The 20,540-nt window shown below is 49.7% G+C and overlaps 1 protein-coding gene across 3 annotated transcripts in view; it reads left to right on the top strand.

Moving 5' to 3' along the window:
* The window catches only part of KIRREL3 (kirre like nephrin family adhesion molecule 3), a 237,702-nt gene that overhangs the window by 156,923 nt on the left and 60,239 nt on the right, over positions 1-20,540 (top strand). For 2 of the 3 annotated variants that reach the window (XM_085209178.1, XM_085209177.1), the window contains exon 2: positions 13,090-13,167. The exons of the other annotated variant lie outside the window; for it this stretch is intronic. In XM_085209178.1, the coding sequence (XP_085065304.1) occupies positions 13,090-13,167 (78 nt within the window). The remainder of the gene's footprint in view (positions 1-13,089; positions 13,168-20,540) is intronic. 3 annotated transcript variants of the gene reach the window in all.

Below are 20,540 nucleotides of genomic sequence, written 5' to 3'. Positions count from 1 at the left end.
CCCACCCCCTCACCCCTGCAGCCTGCTGTTCCGGCAGCTCTCTCCAAGGAGATCCCAGCTGCTCTCAGCACTCCATCTGCAGCCTTCCAACAGTTGCTGCAGAAAAGGGAAAACATAAAAAATTGCATTTGGGTTTGGGGGAAAATAGCAAAAAAGCAAAAAAATCTGCTCTTCTGGCAACCCATACATCTCAATTTATCTGTCCCTTTGTCTTTATTGAAGCAGGAAGGGAAGCGGAACCTCCTTGGAAACAAACGTGTCTCTGCTGTGCACGGTCACAGATTTAGGGAAATCTCTGTGGGTTTGTGGGCACTGAGCCCAGAGCAGCCCTGCAGCAGCTGCTGGGTGCACATAGTGCTGGAGGGCATGGAAAGGGCACTCGAATGCACTGCCCCAGGGCAGGTGGTGCTGCCTCAGGAATTAACAGAGGTGTGGAAGGTTCTGGTAGGATCCAGTTGCAAGGGCTGGAAGGTTCTAGTAGGACCCAGGTGTGAGGAGTGCTCATTAGGCCCGGGTGCTGGCACTCAGCTAATGAGGCTCCAGGCAGCTTCTCACTGCTGAAAAGCCCAGGAGTTGGGGCAGTGCTGTTGTGCTGTGGGGATGAGACTGGAGCTCAAGATCTGTGTGAGGGAGGCACAATGGAGAGCAGGTACTGTGTGATTTCTTCTTTATAGAGGCTTTTGATAGGTTGGCTTATTTCAGTACACCTTCACTGCAGAGTTTGCTTGTAAGCAACCAGAATGGAGCTTGATTCCTCTTCATCTGGGGCTCCTCTTGTTGCTTAAAGAGCAGCTCTGATTTTCCTGAGCTGAGGAGCTGCATTTTGCAGTGCTCTGTTTGATGCACTGTGCAATAGGAAGCTGGGGTCTTGCTGGGTTCTGCTGGAGCTGCTTTGGTTGGTGCTGGGTTGGGGTGTTTCAGGCTGTGTGGTTACTGTGATTCAGCCCCACAGGAGAAGGTCTGAGTGCTGCAGGATGTGTGTTGGGAGCAGGGAGGGCAGCAGACTGATGCATGGGGACTGTGTAGCTCCCCCGGTATCTCCATGTGCAGGTGGATGATGGATGGGGTGAGTGGGAGCTGACACCCCTTGTTGCTTCCCTTTCTTCCTTCCTACAGCACTTATGGCCCTGCCTTTGATTTTCTAGGCTAGGGCATTTGCAACTTGTGAGCTGTCGTACAGCAGTAATTACACTTTCCATCACTTTCCCATCAAGAAATAAATGGAAGAAAATCACACCCCAAGTACCAGCACTGACCTTCATTTCAGAAGGCAGCTCGTGCTCAGCCAAGCTATCATCCAGCCCTACCTTTACCAGGGCTGCCTGTTCCCTGGGGCTCATTAGGGCTGCAAAGTGGAGCAGCTGCTGGCATTGAAGCCTGCTGGGCACAGGTGTGTAGAGAGCTGCTTCCTCCTTCCCAAAAGGTTCCTTAGAGCCATTAAGTTTGGAGGAGGCCTCTGAGATCGAACCCAACCATCAGCCCGTCCCTACCGTGCCCACTGACCACATCATCTGTGGGAATTGGGATCTATGTGTAGCTTAGCATACACCCTAGCTGCAGGAGACTGGGTTTTTTGGGCATGTTTAAGGAACATTTGGGTGGAAGATGCTACCTTGATGCTTTTGTACAAGATTTAGGGCAGGATCAGGCCCTGGTGCCTTTATTCCTCCCCTAGACCTTCCTTGTGCTTGCTGTCTTCTATTCGGAAATAGATGGCAGTAAGAATTGTGTTCGGCTATTTTATTTGTCATAATCTTTCCTAATCTGAATGTGCAGGAACTGTATTATGCAGCCTAATCAGTCACATATATTGTACTGCACTTCCAGCTTTGTGAAAGGCAAAAGCCATCTAGGAGGCAGAAATATGCTAAATGTGCTTCTTGGAGGCTGTACACCTTTTGTTGATCGGCAGCACAGCTCTGTCTGGTGGCTTTTGCAAACTGCAGGGTCTGATCCATCCTGGGGTGTGAGTGATGGAAGGGATGACAGTGCTGCCTGTCCTTGCTTCAGGCAGCGGGTGACAGCACAGCCCTGAGGGGACACCTGCAGCTGCAGGAGGAAGGCATGGGCAACGGGGTTGTGTTGGAGCAGATTGCAGAGGGATGTTCAGCCAGAGAGCTGTGCTTCCCTGCCTCCCTGCTGTCCTTAATAAACAAATTTTCCAACCCCAGAAGAGCTGAGTTGCCCCTCGTGGGGATTTCCATTCCTAGAAGTGTGGCTCTGTGGTCCCAGGGTAGCAGAGGGGGAGTTGGAGAGACTCCAGCTTCCTTGGTCACATCATATTTGTTCTCCACATTAGCCAGAAGCACCCTTGTTTATTTCATCAGCTAAATGCTGAAAACCAGCTGCCTGCCTTCCATCGAGGCACTTAATGGTGATGATCATTGCTTTCTCTGAATGCAGGGCGATGCTGCAGCAGTGCGCAGCTGTTGACCGATGGGTGCCTGGCTGTTCCTATGGCATTTCTGGGCTCTGTTTTTGCTGAGTTGCAGAAGTCCTGAGCTGGAACGTGGCAGCTGCTTCAGGATGCCTGGTGCATGCTGAAATACGGGGCCACTGCCTTCATTTGGAAGCAGAGCGAAGCTGCTGCTCCTTCTTGCTTAGGATATGAGCATCTAACAGGGATGGAGCCTTTGGGGCAGGGCTGGGAGGGATGGAGTTTGCCATGGAGGTCTACTTGTGGCACAGAGGCATTTCCCTCTCTTACAGTGGAAGATCTGCCTGGCTTCTGGGGGCGGTTGCTGCTTTAAGCTTGTGCGATGAATCATTTGATGTAGAATTTCTACCTGACTTTGGTATCTGTTGAACAAAACGTTGGCACAGAGCGCTCAATACCCGGATTTGTTTTAACTTGTAGTTTAGGCTTCAAAAAAATAGTATGAAATGAATTAGCAAATTATCTTGATTGCTCCACTCCTGCCTGCAGCCACTCAGCGCGTTCCAGGTGGAGAGCTTTCTTGCTGGAAAAATGAGCAGAATTTATTTCTTTAGATAAATGGATCTGGGATAAAAGTCATCTTTATTTTCTTTTTCGCTTTAACTGCAAAGGATGAAAAGTGTCTGTTCTGCTCTTCTGTGGCAGAGATAAAACAGGAAGGAGCTTTGCATTGGTGTGCCATTGGCTTTCAAGGAAAAGTTTCTTCCCCCACCCAAACCTCCTCTCCTGCAAGGAGCACCTCGGACTGGAGATCAGAGTGCTGTTTAATGTTCCCATTGCAATGCCGCTGGATCCCGGCGCTGTCACTCTTGCTATGTTTCTGTTCCGTGCACACGCTGCCTTTGATCTCTCTACTTTGTCCTTGTTTTATTTTATACCTCTTCTTTCTTTCCCCATCTCACTCACAGTGGTGGCTTTAGGATGAAGCACCATTTCATTTCCCCAAGGTCCCGCGAGGGCGCCGGCTGATCTCCTCTGCTGGGTGTCTGTCTGCTCTGTGAACTGAATGCATTTAGATCAGTGCCAATCCCTACTGCACACAACAAGCATGAAGATATGAAACATAGAGGAGAGGATACATGGCTGAATCCACCAGTGGTGCCTGGTGCCCTTTGGAAGGCAGCTGTGTGTGCACCCAGCGTATTGGGGAAGGTGCACGAAGCAGCTTTGTGGAGAGGAGGACCTACAGCAGTTGGTTTGGGTGGAACTAACAACAATCTTCTAGCTGTAAATGCTATGCAATGCTACAAATAAAAGGCAAAACTTGCTTTATGACACCTGCTGTCCAAGGTCCCTTAGAGGCACTGATCCCTGTGTTGCAGCAGTGGAGGATGTTGTTCTGCTGGTTGCTGATGCATCCATCCCGTTCTCCACAGCTGGCACCATGCCTAATCTTCCATGCAGTACAGGAAACTCATTCCCTTGTTTTATCTCAGGCTGAGCTCGCAGGAAAGTGAGATTCTTGAGGCTTGACTGGCAGCTGGAATCAGTTTTGTTTGGTTTAAATGAGTCGAGAGCTCAAGCCGAGGTGGGTAATGGAGCAGTTCCCTGCCTTGCTCCCTCTGTGGGCACTGCAGCCCTGGCTGCCTGGGTCAGGACAATTTCCAGGTGCAGCCACGCTGACAAGAAGAGCATCCCTTTGAAAATGAGATTTCTTGAATCGCCATGTGTGGAGCGTGCTCCCTACAAGCTGCTGCTGACCTCGGAGTTGAGCTGTTTGCTCTCTCATGTGAACTCTGCAGTGAAAACATATTAAGGTTCCCCTTTTTCTGTGGCTTGCTTTTTTTTTTTTCTCCAGGTATTTAATCTTAGTTTACAGATGAAATGTGCAGTGGAGAAAAAGATGCTAATCACACAGTTACTGCTCTCTGCTCCAGCCACTGAAAAATTTATTACCATCTGCCCTGAATTGGACAGGGCTGCGAGCATCGAAACGTTTGTGTCTCTGAGCAGCAGCAGAGAGGCTCAGCATTGCAGCAGAGCACGGTGTTGTGTCCAGCAGGAGCTGGTGTGGCTGTAATGCTCTGTGCTCCTCCCTTTGCTGAGGGCAGAGGTGAGAAAAAACCCACACTGTGCTCAGAACTTCCATCCCTTGGTCAGAACACAGCAATATTATGGTATGTAATGGTAATGGGAGTGTTCAGCTCTCCCCACTTCTTGCTTTCTGCCAGGTATTGAGGCAACTGTTGGATTTCAGTGGCTGTGGATGTAGAGGTACGTGGTGGATCACATCTCCAGCTGAGAAGCAGGCACAGGGTGTTGTGCCACTGGGTTCTGCCAGGCTTTAATGCTGCCAGAGCAGAAGGTGAGGTCAGGAACGGGGTCACAAGGGGGATTTCTCTGGCTCCCGTGGTGTTCTGCCATGCAACTTCTTGAGCCTGTTGTAATATCAAGCTGCCTCAGAAGCGGAGTGCTTTGATTTCTGCCCAGTCTCTGCCCTCAGTGTGTTATTGGACGTACAGTTCAGAAGTGCTCAAACTACAGCTCCCATGATGCATCTTAAATATACGATTTGCACTTGGCTTTTTGCACGAGCTCTGCTTCTCCCCGGCCAGCCCTTCCTGCAAATGCACTTCCCTGCAGCAGCACAAGACCAGCTGGATGCTGGAGCACATAACCGTTCCACAAAGTGCCTCTCCTGTGGCTGTGTTTGCATATGTTTTTCTCTCTTCTTGTTGCTTTCAAAGAAATTAGGGTATTCTTGTAAAACTTCACACCTTGAAAGTCATCCCCTTAAAACGAAGAACTGCTGAGCAAGGAAGTAATTGTCAGCAAGGCACACTTTTGTCTCTCCTGCAGCAATTAACAAACTGAAGCTCAGGCTTGGCTGTCTGTCCAATTAAACTCTGGCAAGCTGGAATCCATGATGTGATAATGAAGCAGAGAGTTTTGGAGCTTCTCTGCTTGCTATTTTGAGGATACGGGAGCTTTAGGCTGTCTGGCTGAAACAAAGCCATTGGAAGTAATGGGCTGGACAATCTCACCCCATTACTTTTAATGGGATGGAGAGACTGCGCATTTGGGAGCAGCTCGCTGACACCAGGGGAAGCAGGGGAACCTTTTCACATCTATACATGTTATGGCCAATGCTGGGAAATGGCACCCAGCAGGGAAAGGCCAACTGCCCGCAGTAAGTCGTAGTGCTTGGTGGCAGACAGGAGGTGTAGAGCAGGGGGAGGTGCTCAAGGCATCAGGGCTCAGTTTGGATGTGACACGTGGTCATAGCTTGGATATTAAGAAACATTCTCTGAAAGAGCAGTGCTGCAGTGGCACAAACTGCGTGGGGTGGTGGGGTCAGTGCCCAGAAGTGTTCCAGAACTGTGGGGTCATGGCGTGGTGGGATGTGGGCGCAGTGGGGTGAGGTTGAATGCGGGGATCTCGGGGATCTTTTCCAACTTTAATGATTCAGAGTCTGAAGCAAAGTGGGGTTGGGTGGAACCCTACAGGCCACCAGCCCCAACCCCTGCCACAGGTTGGTTACCAGCAGATTAGGTGATGCAGGTCCTATCCATGGCCTCGGGCACCTCCAGGGATGGGGCAGCCACAGGTTCCATACGTAATGGTTGGGGGGACTGTGGTGCATGGGATTCCCACTGCTCTGTGTGCTTCATGTGGCATGAGGGCAGGAGCAGGGTGCAAGGTTCCTCCTGTATCCATCTTCTGTGATTCACCTTCCTGCCTTTTGCCTGCAGTAATCGTGCCTGTATGCACAGAAGCAGTCTGTAATGTTCTGTGAGTTGCTGGTCTGGTGTTGCATGTGTTCCCTGTGGTGGGACTGAATTTGCTGCTGCTGGGGTCTGAAGGAGTGTGGTCGGGACAGCAATCGGCCTCCCACAGCCTGACATTTGCCCTCTTGTTTTCCTTTTTCCTGCTACCAAATGTGGTCAAAGGTCTCTGCCAGCATGCAGAGAAGCTCAGTGTCCCAGTCAGAGCAGGAGAGGACGGAGCACGTTGTTTAGCAAAGCCTTTCAGTCCCACAGCTTCCTCCCATGCCCCCTAATTGGGGTCTTGTTTTTGCCAGCAGGCAGGGACATGTTTTCCTGCTGCCCTGTCCATCTTAGCACCATGTGCTCTTTGAGCAAGTTTCAGCAGAAGGGAAAAAGCAGAAAGGCTACAGTGAGGTCCTGCACTCTGGCTGGAACCCACCCCTCCATCTGCTGCTCCTGCAGCCACGCTACTCACATGCACCAAGTAGGCGCCGCTTCCAGCAGTGAGGCTCCCTGTGGTGCTTATGCTCCCATTTAAGCTGCCCAAGGGCTTAAATAAATCAGGAGGGGATCACCTGTATATAAAACCTGCCCTGGAGTGATGTGTTCACATCTTCTGGTGGTGGCGTGAGGGGGAGGCCCAGGAGGGGATGATTTGGTACAGAAATGCTTCACTGTGTGTTCCGTGCCTGCCTGCTCACCTCACAAGTTTGCTGAAATTGCTGAGGCTTGGCAAGGAGGAGAAAATAAAAAGGAAGCTGAAAAAAGCCTTGGATGCACAAGAATTGCAGGCGTGCTGTGAGGTAACCGGCAAATACAATTTAATTATAAGATACACGGCAGTAATGGCATTTGCGAGGCTGGAGCATGATTTCCCAGTAATAGACAGACTGCAGGGTTCCCTGCCTCTGTTGTCGCAGCCTCAAATGAGAGCACAACTGCGCTCATGCTTTCTGTGCCTCTGGAGGGGCTTTAAGGGCCCTTCCTGGGCTTGCTCCAGTAGCTGTGCTGTGTGCTAAGGGCTTGGAGGGGGTGAATGGGCTTGGTAGGAGGAGCTGGGGGCAGCAGGGCTTGGTGCTGAGCTCCGAGGTCAGGCAGCGGGTGGCTGTGCTTGCTGGGTGTTTCCAGCACTTGTTCTTTGCCTGCGCTCCTGAAGGGAATGGCACGGCTGCTTTTCAGGTGAAGGAGCTGCTGATCCAGAGCGCTGCAATGGATGTGACCTTTACAGCACCGTGGTTTTATTTTTCTCATTTTTTGCTCCAGTGTGTCCACAATCTGTCAGAGTCACACGGGGACTTAAGGGCTCGTTGCAAAGTGCTCCCACTGCCGAGCTGTGCAGCGGTGTTATGGGGTGCTCTGATAGGGCTGGTACACCTGCTTTCTGCAGGCCTCCTGGCCTGTGTGCAAATGTGGCTCTTTGTGCTGGCAGAGCACTGAACGTGTTTGTTGTCTCGGTGTGAGATGCTCCTGCTGGGCTCCAGGACGACGCCGTGCTGGGCGTGCAGCTCATTGCTTGGATTGCCATGGGGCACGCAGGGGTCCTGCAGCAGAAGAGCAATGATGAAATGAGAAACCTGAGTGTGCAGTGACGAAATTGGTCTGCAGAGAAAGCTCTCCATTCAGAAGAAACCCAAATAGCTGGATCTTCCATCTTTCTTTCTGTCAGTTCTGTCCTGAGCTTTTTCATTCAGATCTCAGAGCAGCTTCATGAGCAGGTCTGTCTGGTGTGTGTAGCTGGTGCAGCACAGCCAGCTGCTCTCCCCAGCACCTGAGCAGCCTCCGTGAGCCTAACAGCATCTGGCTGTAGTCAGCAAAGGGGGATCTGAGCAGCACTGGTCTCCTGCTGGAAGGATGGGTTGGACGGGGCACTTGGTGGCTCCAGGGCCACAACCTGGAAAAGCATTCAGAAAAAAAAAAAAGCAGGGGATGCATGGGGAGGTGTTGGTCCAATTCTATGAACTCTGCCTGCGTGCCATGAGATTGTAAGGAGCGCTGTGGGATGGATGCCAACCTGCACATCTTCCCTTGCTGGAGCCGTCAGAAGGAGGCACTGGGAGCACGGCTGGTGGCAGCTCCTTGCTGTGTGCCCATGCAGCCCCCACCTCCCTTCGGGCTGCGTTGTGCTTTGAGGGGGCACGGGGCAGCCTGGCTGCCTTGGTACAAAGTGAGTCGCTCTGATATTGTTACCGGTAAAGAGAACACTCTGTTTCTATGTAACCTTTTATTTGTTTCTTCTGAATAATACAAATGCCTATGAATGTTATGACTTTGACAAGGGGAAATTCAGTGTTTTTCCTGCGTGCCAGCTTTAGTTACAGTGTGGAATTGCTGCCACAAGACCTTGTCAAAGCGAGGCATTAAGAGGATTTGACTGGTGCAAATGTGTTCCTGTTTAAGCAAGGAACTTCAGGTACTGAGCGCTCTCTCACTCTGGGGTAAATTGCTTTTTGCTGTAGCAGCTTCTTCAGAGTTCTTTATTTTCCCCTGCTGGGAAGCAGCTTTCAGTGGCCTGCTATGGGAGCAGAGCTGGTGTTTGGGGAGCCCTCCTTATCACGTGGAGGTGATATCAGCATCATGGTGGTGCTGGTGGCCCTCAGGACAACTCCAACCCACTGCAGAACGGCCCTCCTGCACAGTTGCATTTTACATCTCGGAGCAATGAGCTGGCAAACACCTCTGCTCCATCTGTTTTCCTTCATTGATGGATTCTTCTGAAGTCAGATTGTGGTCCCACAGGGACACACTCAACTAATCCTCCGCTTTTAAGATTTTATTTGTGCAATAAATGGATGACAAGGTGGTTTGCAAGTACATAACACAATAAATGGGTTTATAAATGCAACTTTTCTGCAGAGCGCTGTAGAATAAAATACAATATCGCTACAGCATTTAACACTGATCTTTACTTCATTCATATTTCAAACAGTAATGTGCCCATTTTCTCATCTGGGAAGCCTCTTTGGTTTTTTTTAATACATTTTTATAAATTAACCAGGCACAGATTTAATAACAACTTGCATTCATTTAGCCTGTTCATCTCGGAGGATCACGGATTGCTTTGCAGCCCTAATGGTAGAACACCCCAATTGTGTGCTGGAGGATCCGTTTGCTCTCTGTCAAAATGGTTGGGATTGCTGAGCTGTGTTTGTGGATGAAGGGAGGAAGCTTGAATGCAAGCCTCACAGCAGAAGGAGAGCTGGGCAGGGAAGGATGCAGTGTGCTTCAATGGTACCCAGAGCAAAGTGCTATGAAGGAGAGGTCATGGGAACATCTGGGGTGTCTGAACCATCAGCAGAGCACAAGGCTGGGAGGCAGTGCTCTGGAAAGCAAAGAAAATGCTCCCTCACACCTTTCTTCCAACTTCTGGAATGCAAATGACTGACTTTGCTCATCAAGACAAGAGGCTCCCAAGCAGGAACATGGTTTCTCAACCAAAGCATTTCTAAAAGTGAAACTTGTGGCTCTGAGATGCTATTGGAAAAATATTTACTGATAGCAAACCATCACCTCTGCAGAAAGAAAACACGGGAAAATGGAAAAACGTTTATTTTGATACAATATTTTTAAAACTTAATTTAAGAGACCAGCTGTTTCTGCTTCTCTTATAAGAGCTTAATTGGTATATAATAGCACAGTTAATTAAATACAAATCAATAGTTTAAAACAGCTAATTGATATTTAATATGTATGGGAAAATATAACTTAGTTATAATATAATTACCTCAATATTAAATAAGCAATGGAATTGCAATTATGCCTTTACAGTGATTATAAAGTTTAGTGTTCTTTAATAAACTTGCAATTAGACAGGATGAACTGAAAAATTATTAAACAGGTATTATTGGGCTATTAAACATTTATTATCATTCCTGGTGGGATACAGCCACACAATAGTACACATTATGGTTGTGTTTACAAACCTTCATTACTCCTTTGCAGATTTAGCCTTTAATGTTCTGTTGATCAGAAACTTGGATCCCTCTCTGACTTGTGGGTGGGGGAATTGCTTTGAGAGAGAAAGGAATGATGAGGAAAAGGAGGAGAAAAGCATTGCGAGTTCCTTAGTTTGGGCCAGGGAAGGGAAGGGAGCTTTACTTGGAAACCAGGTTGGCCTCCCCTGTCGTCCAAGCTGTCTGTAAATGTCCTGTTAGACAGGTTGTTCAGAGGCTGAGCCAAGCTCACTCCTTTCTTGTGTTGGCAGTTGCTTCATTGTTCCTTGCTACCCTGATGCTTTGGGATTGCTTTTCCTTTGTCCAGTGGCTCTTCTGCAGGTTTTGGGATGAATCAATGGGAGTGCTTCTTTGAGTGAGTCAAAATGTGCTTCTGCCACGTGTTGTCCAAGTGAGACATTTGAGCTCACACCTTTCCAAAGTACCCATGCTGATAAAGCTCAGCTGTAACTCATTCTACTGTGCTGGAAAAAAAAACTAATTATCACTGCATGGAAGTGGATGGGATTTGTTTCAGGAGGTGGATGCCATGCATGGGTTAAAATGTGCATTTTTCCATGGTATCCCAGCAGGTCCCCTAAGCCAAAATATTTAAAATGCTGGGATATCTGCTTCGCTATTAATGTTTTAGGTAGCTGCTAAAAGCCATGAAGTGGTGAGGCATCCTTAGGCATCAGCGTCATCTCAAAGCGTTTTACCTTTTAAAGGCACTGTCAGGTATTTAAAGGTGCCTTTAGCTATAAAGATTTTTGCATGTTCTCACGAATTTATGGTATGAATTATTATAATGTGGTGCTCTTGTATAGCTCCTTTCATCATGGGATATCAAAGTCTTTTATAAGCATTAATTATAGCACCCCTCAGGGAGGCACTCGGACGACTGACACCCAAACCAGCTCTGCATGGGGAACAGCTCAGATCTCTCTTGGAGCCTCCTTCCCTTCTGCAGGGTGAAGCTGTGCTTTGGGTTCCTGGGGCAGCACCACCATCACCTTGGGCAGTAACCCATTGCCACCTCCTCTAATGCACAGACTCTTTCTTGGGTATGTTTCTCTCTCTGCAATTGGAAGGTGAGAGCTGGGCTGCTGAGTTCTGGCTGCTTTGGGTTGATACAAGAATGGAACTATAGACTCATAGAATGGTTTGGGTTGGAAGGGACCTTAAAGATCATCTCGTTCCACTGTATTACTTTTCCTACTCTTAAGCTTCACATATTGCTGCCTCTGTCTCGGCCCCAATACCTTCTGCATTGGCTCTTGCAGAACTTTATGGCAGCCTCTGCCATTCCAGGTCTCTGTGACCAGGAGAACCCACGCGTGTCCGTGTGCATGATGAACCCCTGAATTAGCAAGATAGCGATGCTGGCTGGCTCAGCTCTGCTGTGAACTGTGCTGCCTTGTGTGACACTAATCTAATTGTGTTGTTTTAATTATGCCTCGATACCTCAGCGCTCGTTGAAGGCTCGATTGGAATCGATGCTATTTGTCTTTCCTATCAATTAAGACATAAGCGTGTTGCTGGCTCTGTGTTAGCAGAGGGAGGCTGGGAAGGCTGTCAGCAGCTCGCAGCTGATGTATGTGGGGTGACTGGCTCTGTGGGATCCCCAGCCAGAGCTCTTACTGATGTCTGCAGCACAGCCTGTGCTGAATGCCTTTCACCCAGACCAGTTGGGAGCATTGAACTCTAATGCTCTTAGTTGATGCCTTTCTGGGTGTATTTGCAGTTGTGCAGAGGGCTGGATTCCACCTCTGCATCAGATAGGAGACGGCTGCTGTCTGCCTGGAGCTGATGGGTGTGACTGAGTCAAGAAGCTGCTGAGAATGTGGATATTTGCTTTGCCTGCCTGAAAATGTCTGATCCTTGAGCACCCTCATCTGAGTTGATTCCCCCCTTCCCCTTTTCACAGAATCACAGAATTTATGGCCAATGAGAGAGCGGTGGGCACCTCCAGCATCCTTGAGAGGCTGCCTAGGGATGCCCTCTGGGATACTACTCTAGGTGACAATGTGGATTTAAGGCGCAATTAAAATCCAGCTGACTTTAATCATCTCAAGAGACATCATCTGTATGAGCATTGACTTCAGTGGAATTGCACGCAGCCTGCCTTTCTTCTGCAGGCTGACCACCTCTGATGGGAGCCTTAGGATCAGGAACTGTTGGTTCTCATGAGATGGAGCCTGGTTCTGTTAGGGAATTCTCCTTACCTTGTCCTCCTGCTCGTGCCTTGCTGTCACAAGGCATCTCTGTTCTCCACATTTTGGCTCTAGTTCTGCCCCAGATGCTGAGGAGGATGCTGACGCTCCTGCCTGAATGCCCCATCAGCACTGGGGAGGAGCAGTGCAAGCCACAGAGCCGTGTGCCTCGAGTTGTCCGCCTGCACGTCTCGCAGCACTAGGTGACTTTCCTGCTCTGACAGACGCAGCCCAGACCTGCAGTTCATCTCCAGAGACCTGAAATCCCTGCACAGCTCTGCACAGCACCACCTCACCACTCCCATCCTGCCGCCCCACCGCCTTCCCTTCCCGTGCCGATCCCACATGCTCCATCCTCCCGGAGCGGGGCTCTATGGAGGCTGCATTAAGCAAACATCAAAGGGGCTTTGATCAGCGAGGCCCTGCAGAGCACGGCAGCCCCCGAGGAGCGCGGGGCGGCAGTGGGGACGCACTACCTTGATTTCCTCCTCTGCGACACAATTTGTTTGAAGAATGGAAGCTGTCCGCCACCGAGATGCGCGTGGGCAAACACACAGCCTACTTCTGGAAGAGCCACACTCAGATCTTCCTCTCTTGGTTACCAGAAAGCCCCATTAAAGAATCAAGGCATCAAAGGCGTAGGCATCCTCAGCCTCCAGCACTTCTCTGCTTGCAGGGCCACCTGCGTGTTTCCATCCCTCAAGGCTAATCTTCCCTTTTGAGGACCGTGTCCCAGCTGCGCTGCTCCCTGTGCACTCGCTCCTGTCCCCAGCCTTCTAACGCCGCTCTCTCTTCTCTTGCAGAACTGGGGCTCCCAGGAAGAGGATGCTGCCTAGTGCTGGGGTTCATGTACAAGGAGAAGTACCGCAGGATGACTGAAGGTGAGCGGCTTCCCCACCTTCTCTTCGTCCTTCCTCCTTAGTGGTCTCATCCCAGAGGTTCGTTGTTGCTGGGAACAGGTTCTTGCTTGTCCCAAGGAGAAAATCCCAGTTCCCTTTTGTTTTTTGAAGCATCTTAATGGGCACGGATAGGGGAGGAGCAGTAAAAGGAGAGCAGGAGGCTGATACCTCCATTCATCCCCCATCGCTATCTTCTCCTATGGATTGGTCTCAGAGGAAGCTCTTTCAGCACCCAGTCTTTGTATTCTGGTTTTCATTCTGCCCTTCAACTGGATACATCTGGCCCTACTGGGGAGGTGCTCAGGTTATCATCACCCTAATGTCCTTGAACTGCAACGTCCTAGAGCTTGTGTGGACAACCTTGGCAAATGAATGTCCTTCTAATTAGTGGCACTGAGAAGCCACTGAGAGTCGGGCTTAGCCTTGCTGTTTTCAAAAGCTGATGGAGTTTGCTTGGGCAAATCCCTCACCTGGGATCAAGGCTGCTGTGCCTTCTCAAAAGCATCATTGTTTTTCTTGTCAAACCCTGCACTGAGGCAGAGATGTCTCTAAAAAATTCCCCTGTTTTATATTCTGGTCATCCCCCAGGTGCTTTATGAGCATTGATTAATCCATAGAAATACCATAAATAATTATGAAGCATAATAACTAAACAAAAACTATTTATGCTCGGAAGGATTGGCATCCCTGCTGCTGGCAGCGTTGTTGCTTGGCTGCTTTCTTTGAAGCAGCCCTGTCTGCTGAATGTGGGGTTTGGGGGAGGCCCCTTCCAGGGAAAGGTGCACCGTGGTGATGCGTTGGAGTTTTGCTCAACCTGAACAGGGCCGAGCTGGTTTCAGCCCTTGTTTTGGAGGTAGATAGGAAATGCCTTGGAGAGAGGAGTGCTGGTGTGCCCTGCTGTGCATTTGTTCCTTAGAGCAGGACAGGGAGCAGCCAGCAGCTGGCTGCAGGAAGCCTTGTCTGCACGAGAGCAAAGGGTGCATTAGCTTGCAGGGGGCGAACTCCAGTGGAGGCAAGCTCATGGCTTGAATACCAGCTATGAGATCAAAGGTTCCCTTGGTTCCCCAGGAGCCCTGAGTCTGAGATGATAACATGGGGAAAGCGCTTCACAAGTTTTCACCTCATGTTTGTTAATTATCCCGTGCTTTTTAAACATTGATTAGAATATCTTTTTAACTGGATGGCACTGCCCCTTGGGTGCAATGGGAAGGTGCAATCTCTTGACGGTTTTGGGTCCCTCAAGCTTCCCAGGGATGCCTGTAGGTGCCACTTGTGCACCCTGTGGCACTGCTTCAGCCTGGCAGACTCGGGGCATTGCAGAGCAAACCCTTTGGCTTTTAGGGAGAGAACAAAGCCAGATGAAAGGCGCAAAGTGAAGCCTTTGTGTGGGGAAGGGAACAAAGCAATGAGTTTCTGGCCCCCGCAGACTGCAGGGCTGTGACGTTTAAAGGTACAATCGTCCAAAAAGAACACAGGGGATTTCCATGGCTACAAAGACCGCCCTGGACTTGTTTTCACTCAAGACGGCTCTGGATGACAGATGCAGACCTGAAGCCTCCTGCAATCCAGGCTGTGTGATGTGGGCTGAGCAATGATGGGAGCCAAGAGGGTTTCAGGTGTGCGGCCGTCCCAGGGCAGCCCCTGCAAGCAACCCCTCAGCATTCCCTAGGAGGGATAAGGAGTGAGACAGCTTCCCTTTCGTGTCTTTGCCAAATTAGAGCTTTTTCTCCTTTATTGCATTGTGGTCCTAATGAACAGCCCTATTTGTAATAGCACGGTAGCTGGAGGAGTTGATGGCAGAAGTAGGCAGTGGGGCAATCGGATAATTATGAGGTGTGGGGTCTCCGTGGTAGTGGAAATGGGTAATTAAGGTGCAGCATTACCTTACTGTCACTTAATGGAGATATCTACAGAGTGGGCTTCAGAGGTAGAGAAGCACAAGGGAACTTTGAGCTCGTGTACTGCTGCTGACCCTGGTAAGAAGCAAAAATAAATGTCCAAGAACTCACCTCTGTTAGTGTTACTGTTAGTTAACGTGTAGCATAGAATCATTTAGGCTGGGGAAAACCTCTGAGGTCATCAAGTCCAACTGTTAGCTTAGCACAGCCAAGCCTACTGCTAATCCACGTCCCTAAGCATCGCATCTATGAAATACCTCCAGGGATGGGACTCAGCTATCAGCTCTTCATACTGCCATGTACCAACATGCATCCTGAAAATCTGGTCTGGAAAATGTGTGTAACATTGCTGTAAAGCGTGCAACAGGAAAGCAGGCAAGGTTTGGGTGTGATTTGGGGCACACAGATGAAGGGGATGCCCTGCTGCGGCTGCCACGTGCCTGTCCGTTTGCTGTGATTGACATGTACCTTGTTGGCATGCTAGCAGTGCTGTTTGGTGAGCTGTGGGTCAAAATGGAGCTGGTGACAGTTGCAGACAGAAGTAGAGCTGTCTGTGAGTTGCAGTGATGGCCTTGCAATAGAGATACTTTAGAGTTGATCCTCCACCATCTGTCTTCGTTCTGCTAATAACCCACTCAATCAGCTGCTGCTGACTGTTTGTTAGCATTCAGAAAAGGATACTGGCAGGAGCATGCACACGGGGCTGGATTCCACCCCAACCATGGTGGTGGGTCAGCAGGGCTGCACCCTGGGGATCCCAAAGCACATGGCCATAAGGCAGAGGTCCTGCTGTGCTGGGCTGCCCTGCGTTCTCCAGGTGAAACCCAGGCGAGCAGAAAGGTTGCAATGCTGTAGTCCCAACAACAAGAAACTCTGGCCGACCTAAGAACTGAGACTCTTCTGAGGCTTTCTGTTCCCTCTTCCCCTCCCGTTCAGCTGGCTTCCCAAAGCTGGCAGTCTCTGAGCTCAGAAGTAGGGGCTGTGCTGCAAGACCCCTCCCTGCCGCCCGCCGGCCCATCCCTGCCCATCCAGCACTCACTACTGGGGTGGCCAAGGGCAGGATTTCACCTCTCACTCCTGTTTTCCTTCATCCCTCCTTCCTTTGACTTCTCGCCATATCTAACACGAGTCATTAGCAAGCGTCGCTGCAGCAATTATGGCACTTCTTGCCTGTCATTCATAAAGCTACTAACAGGAACGATGGAGCACTCAGTGCCATTCTGTGCCTTCACCACCTGCTCCCAGCAGCCACCAACTGCTGGAGATCCCTTTTTGGAGACACTGGTGGCTCTGGGGTCCCTCTGTGTATTCCCCTTCACTGTGACAGCTTATCCCACCGTACAGCTCCCTCCTGCTGCATGGAGCATGTCTTGGAGGGGGTTTTTGGTCCTCAGCTTCTCTATCTTCAGTCTGCAGATAGGTTTCGGTTCTGCCCAGGCACAGGGAGGGAGTCGTGTATGCATATGAAAGCTGTTTTTATGGCTTATAATTATCTCGTACCCATCCTTAGAATAATTATAGCTCCTCCATTATTAATAATTGGGATTCCAGTCCTTGTCATAGATCACAAAATGGAGAGGATGCTCAACCCAGAGTTTGCATAATGTACCTTGGTCTCAATTGAGTAATTGGTAAAATGGTGAAAATCGTTAGTTTTCCTCCATTCCTTGGTGCTGGAATTAGTGAGATATTAGTGCAATTAGCCACTGCTTCCATTTGAGGCTGCAATCATTTGGTTGGTAATTTAGAATAAATGTAAAAGCCCACTTGTGCTGCTGAACAGAGCATTTGTCCTGTTTAAAAGTATCTAATGGGGTGGCTGTCATCTAAGCAAGATACATTTGACCCATTTCAATTTGTTTCCCTTTTAATCTGCTATCTGTTTTCCTGGATCTTTTTTTAATAAAAACATGAAGAAGGAACGAGTGAGTGAGACCAAAGAGGGAGAGAATAGAAGCATCATAGATCTGGAGTTTATCATAAGCCAAAGTAACTTGAAATCAAGCCTGTTAAACGGCAGAAAGCAATAAAAAGCAAACACTATTTGGAGATCATTTAAAGGGCCGAGCAACTTGTCAATGAAAGGTTGCTCTGTTCGACTGCTCCTTAATAGCTTCTTAGAGGGAATCTGCAGCTCTTGCAAGAAGGAAGGCTGCAGCAGCTGTGTGCTGGGGCAAGGAGGTGGGGGAATCCAGCACCGAGAAGCTGGAAATGGGAGGCAAGGATTTAAATCCAAATGGGGTTTGGGCTTTAAAATGTGTCCTAAATATCAAAGCCTTGGATCTACTGAGGCTGGAAGCTTTGCTGTCTGTTGGGCACAGATCAATAGCACTCTGCCCTCCTCCATCAGAGAGTTCTGTGCTTTCCCTCCCACAGGCTGAGCATCCTTCCAGGGATTGTCTGATTCAAAGCTCATTGCTGTCAGGCTCCATATTGCTGCCTGGAGAGCAACCAGCTGGGGCTCTGGGCTGGAGTCCCTGCTGTGTGGGGACAAATGGCTTGTTCAGAGGAGCTGGCTGTGTTCTGCTCCAAATGTCTCTGCTTGAACACCACTTCTGCTGCCTGCAGTAGTTCAAAGCAGGTTCAGTGAATGCTTCCTGCCAGGAAAACGTCCTATTAGAGTGGCACTGAGATGTGGTGACGTACTTGTGCCACCCAGCAGCAACCCAGTAAGGCTGCTTCTGCCTCAGAATTGCTTGGATTTATGAGGTGAGATCCTGAGAGTGACTTAGCAGCAAGGACTGCATGTGAATCCTCTTCAGTCCCAAGGACAAATCAGAGCCAACCCTCTTATCCCAGGAGAAGCAACTTGAGGGTGCCAGCATCTTCTCATTCCTCACCCAAAGAGGTTTGGACAAGGTGCAGGACACTTGGCATCAGCTTGGGATTGGGGCATCCCACTGTGTTTTGCTAAGAGCCCACTGGGATCAACTGCAGCTGCTTTCCAAAGCACACTGCAGGATCCTGTGCAAGTTTTGCACTGCTGACTCTGCTGTCATCACCAATAAAGTGCTGTGTGCTCCAGGGCTTGGCAGCTCTGTGATAGCAAAGCTTGCCTTACCCCGAGCCCTGTCACTTGTGTCTGCCCACAAAGACACAGCCACAATTGATTAGGGCAGGCATCTTCCCATATGAGCCACATTGGGCCTTTTGTTCTTCATCTACAGAGGCTCTTGAGACAGAAGAGGAGAGTAGATGGAGCAGGCACTGGAGTGGTTGTTAGAGATGCAGTGTGATCACCGGAGGTCTCATTGACACCTCTTCTGTGCCTGTTAGCTCCGCCGGGTGGGAATGAAGGTTTAATCCCGGGAAAAACAGCAAATGCCTCACTGCTTTGTCTGTGTCAGATGGGAGGGATCCGTGTGCTCATGTCCAGGTGGTGGGAAGTTCCTGCCTTCAGGTTCCTCCCTACCTGTGGGGAGGCAGGCTGGGTTTCGTTCTTGCTGCTGAAATGGTCTGCTGTGCTTATATTGCAGCTGAGCAGCTCCACTGGCTATATAGCTGGTACCAAGCTGGTGAGATGATAGAACTGTAGAAGGGTTTGAGTTGGAAGGGGCCTCAACGATCACCTGGTTCCAGCCCTGCTGCTGCAGACAGGGTTGCAAGTCACTAAATTGGGCATGAGATCATGTTGCCCAGAGCCTCAACCAACAAAGCCTGTGGTTCTATGATACAGTGGTGGTGGTGTAGCAGTTAATGGTCTAAGGATGTAACTTTATCTGTTCATTTTTTTGAGCAGTGCCTCCCAATGGTCTTAAATTAAGACAGTACTTCCTCACTTCCCAAGTGCTGGTGCTCTTCAGGAGCTGCTGCTGCTCCTATGGAGCCTGCAGGGCATGAGCACCACATCCCCTTGGTCCTCTAGGGATGCTGCGGGGGTGTGATGTCAATAAGCATGGACTGATTTCTCAGGGTGGGTGCAGAGTGTCTTTGCTGTTTGAATCCCACTGTCCTTGTGCAGCTCTTTATGTCCTTTGCAATGCTTGAAGCGGAACGAGCATCTAAGGAACACGTAGCAAGATGCTGGGAAGAATCCTGTAAGATTCATATGGAAAAGGCAGAGATAAGTCTACGTGCTTCATCCTCCCTGTGAAGTCTCTTTGTTGATGGCTTTGCTGGGTCTGCGGTGGTTTATTTTTCAAGCATCAGGGGGCAGTGGGGAACTAAAGGCGATACGAGCTGCTGTCTGAAGGCAGTGACTGCAGCTTCTCATCTCCGCGCTGCCTCCGGGCTACCTGCAGAGTTTGCCTTTGAGCTCATGGATTTGTTGATGGTTCTCCCCTCCCTGCAGAGCTGCTGCTGCAGCCCAGGGCTATTATTCAGCTTTCCTTCCTCGGTGTCTGCAGGGACTCTGCTGCAGAGGTGGCTGACAGCTGGATTTCATCAGCAAAATGGGTCACGGCGCTGACATGGTGCCCACCAGAGCTGAACCTGGACATGCAGCCTGGCTCTGCTGTTAAGCCAAGTGCTGATGATGCTGTAAATCCTCCTGTAAGCTCTCGTGGTGTGGTGCACTGGGGATAGGAGGGTGTCAGAGTATCCTGGGGACTGGAGGAGACTTCTTTACCTCTCCTGGGAGTCCTTGATGTTGTGTGTGCCAGGTGCCCATCCCTGGACCTGCAGCACACACGTGCAGGCTCATTTGGGACTGAGATTCGCAGAGCAACAAATCATCACCATGTCACCACAGCTTAGAATAATTTCAGTTAAATTTCAGTTGCAGCCTTTTAAGTCCCACTCAGAGAGATGTGCTTTATATTGATTGACAGCCAGGCAAGAACACCAGAAGTAAATCTCTGTGCACCCAGGGACAGGAGCTCTGCTGGGAGCTCTGTGCCCAAGCTGGGCTGTGGGATGAGAGCTGAGTGTGGGTGCTGAGGGGGTGGAACGCTCTGGTGTTGCAGCACAGGTCTGTTGCTTTGGTGTGCTGTGAAGAAATTCAAAGTCAAGGTGCAGAAGCTGCATTGCCCACTGTTTTCCCTGGGTTAGGTCATGTAGCATCACCTCTGCTCTGCAGCGCAAACCTTTCTTTCTGGAGTAGTGCAGGAGTGCTGTATTTCACAGTTCTAACAACAAACTGGGTTTCAGCCCAATACAAAATGACCCTGTTCCCATTTTGCAGCTTGGCATTGACTGAAAGGTGCTGCAGTGAAATACCCTGCTTTGTTTGGGTTGGCTTTTCTTCTAAATCCTTCTGCAAATCCTTTCTCATCGTAAAGAAATAGCAAAATATTGTTGGAAGGCATCAAGCTGAATGTGGCAAGTCCTGTTCTGTCTCCCCCTGAGCGACGTGTCGTGTTTGGCCAAAGCCTGCCATCTGTATTCAGCAAATAAAGTCCCTCAGCAGCCTTCGGGCTGAGGCTGATGGACACAGAAGGAAGAGACGTGGTCAGAAAACCTACGGAGAAGGTGGGGTGTGGAGGGGGTCTGGAGGAACCCCCTGGAAGCAGCAGCACC

Source organism: Meleagris gallopavo, chromosome 26 (assembly GCF_905368555.1).
Source record: "Meleagris gallopavo chromosome 26, MGAL_WU_HG_1.1, whole genome shotgun sequence".
NCBI classification, from domain to species: domain Eukaryota; kingdom Metazoa; phylum Chordata; class Aves; order Galliformes; family Phasianidae; genus Meleagris; species Meleagris gallopavo.
This window is presented reverse-complemented; position numbering and strand designations above follow the sequence as displayed.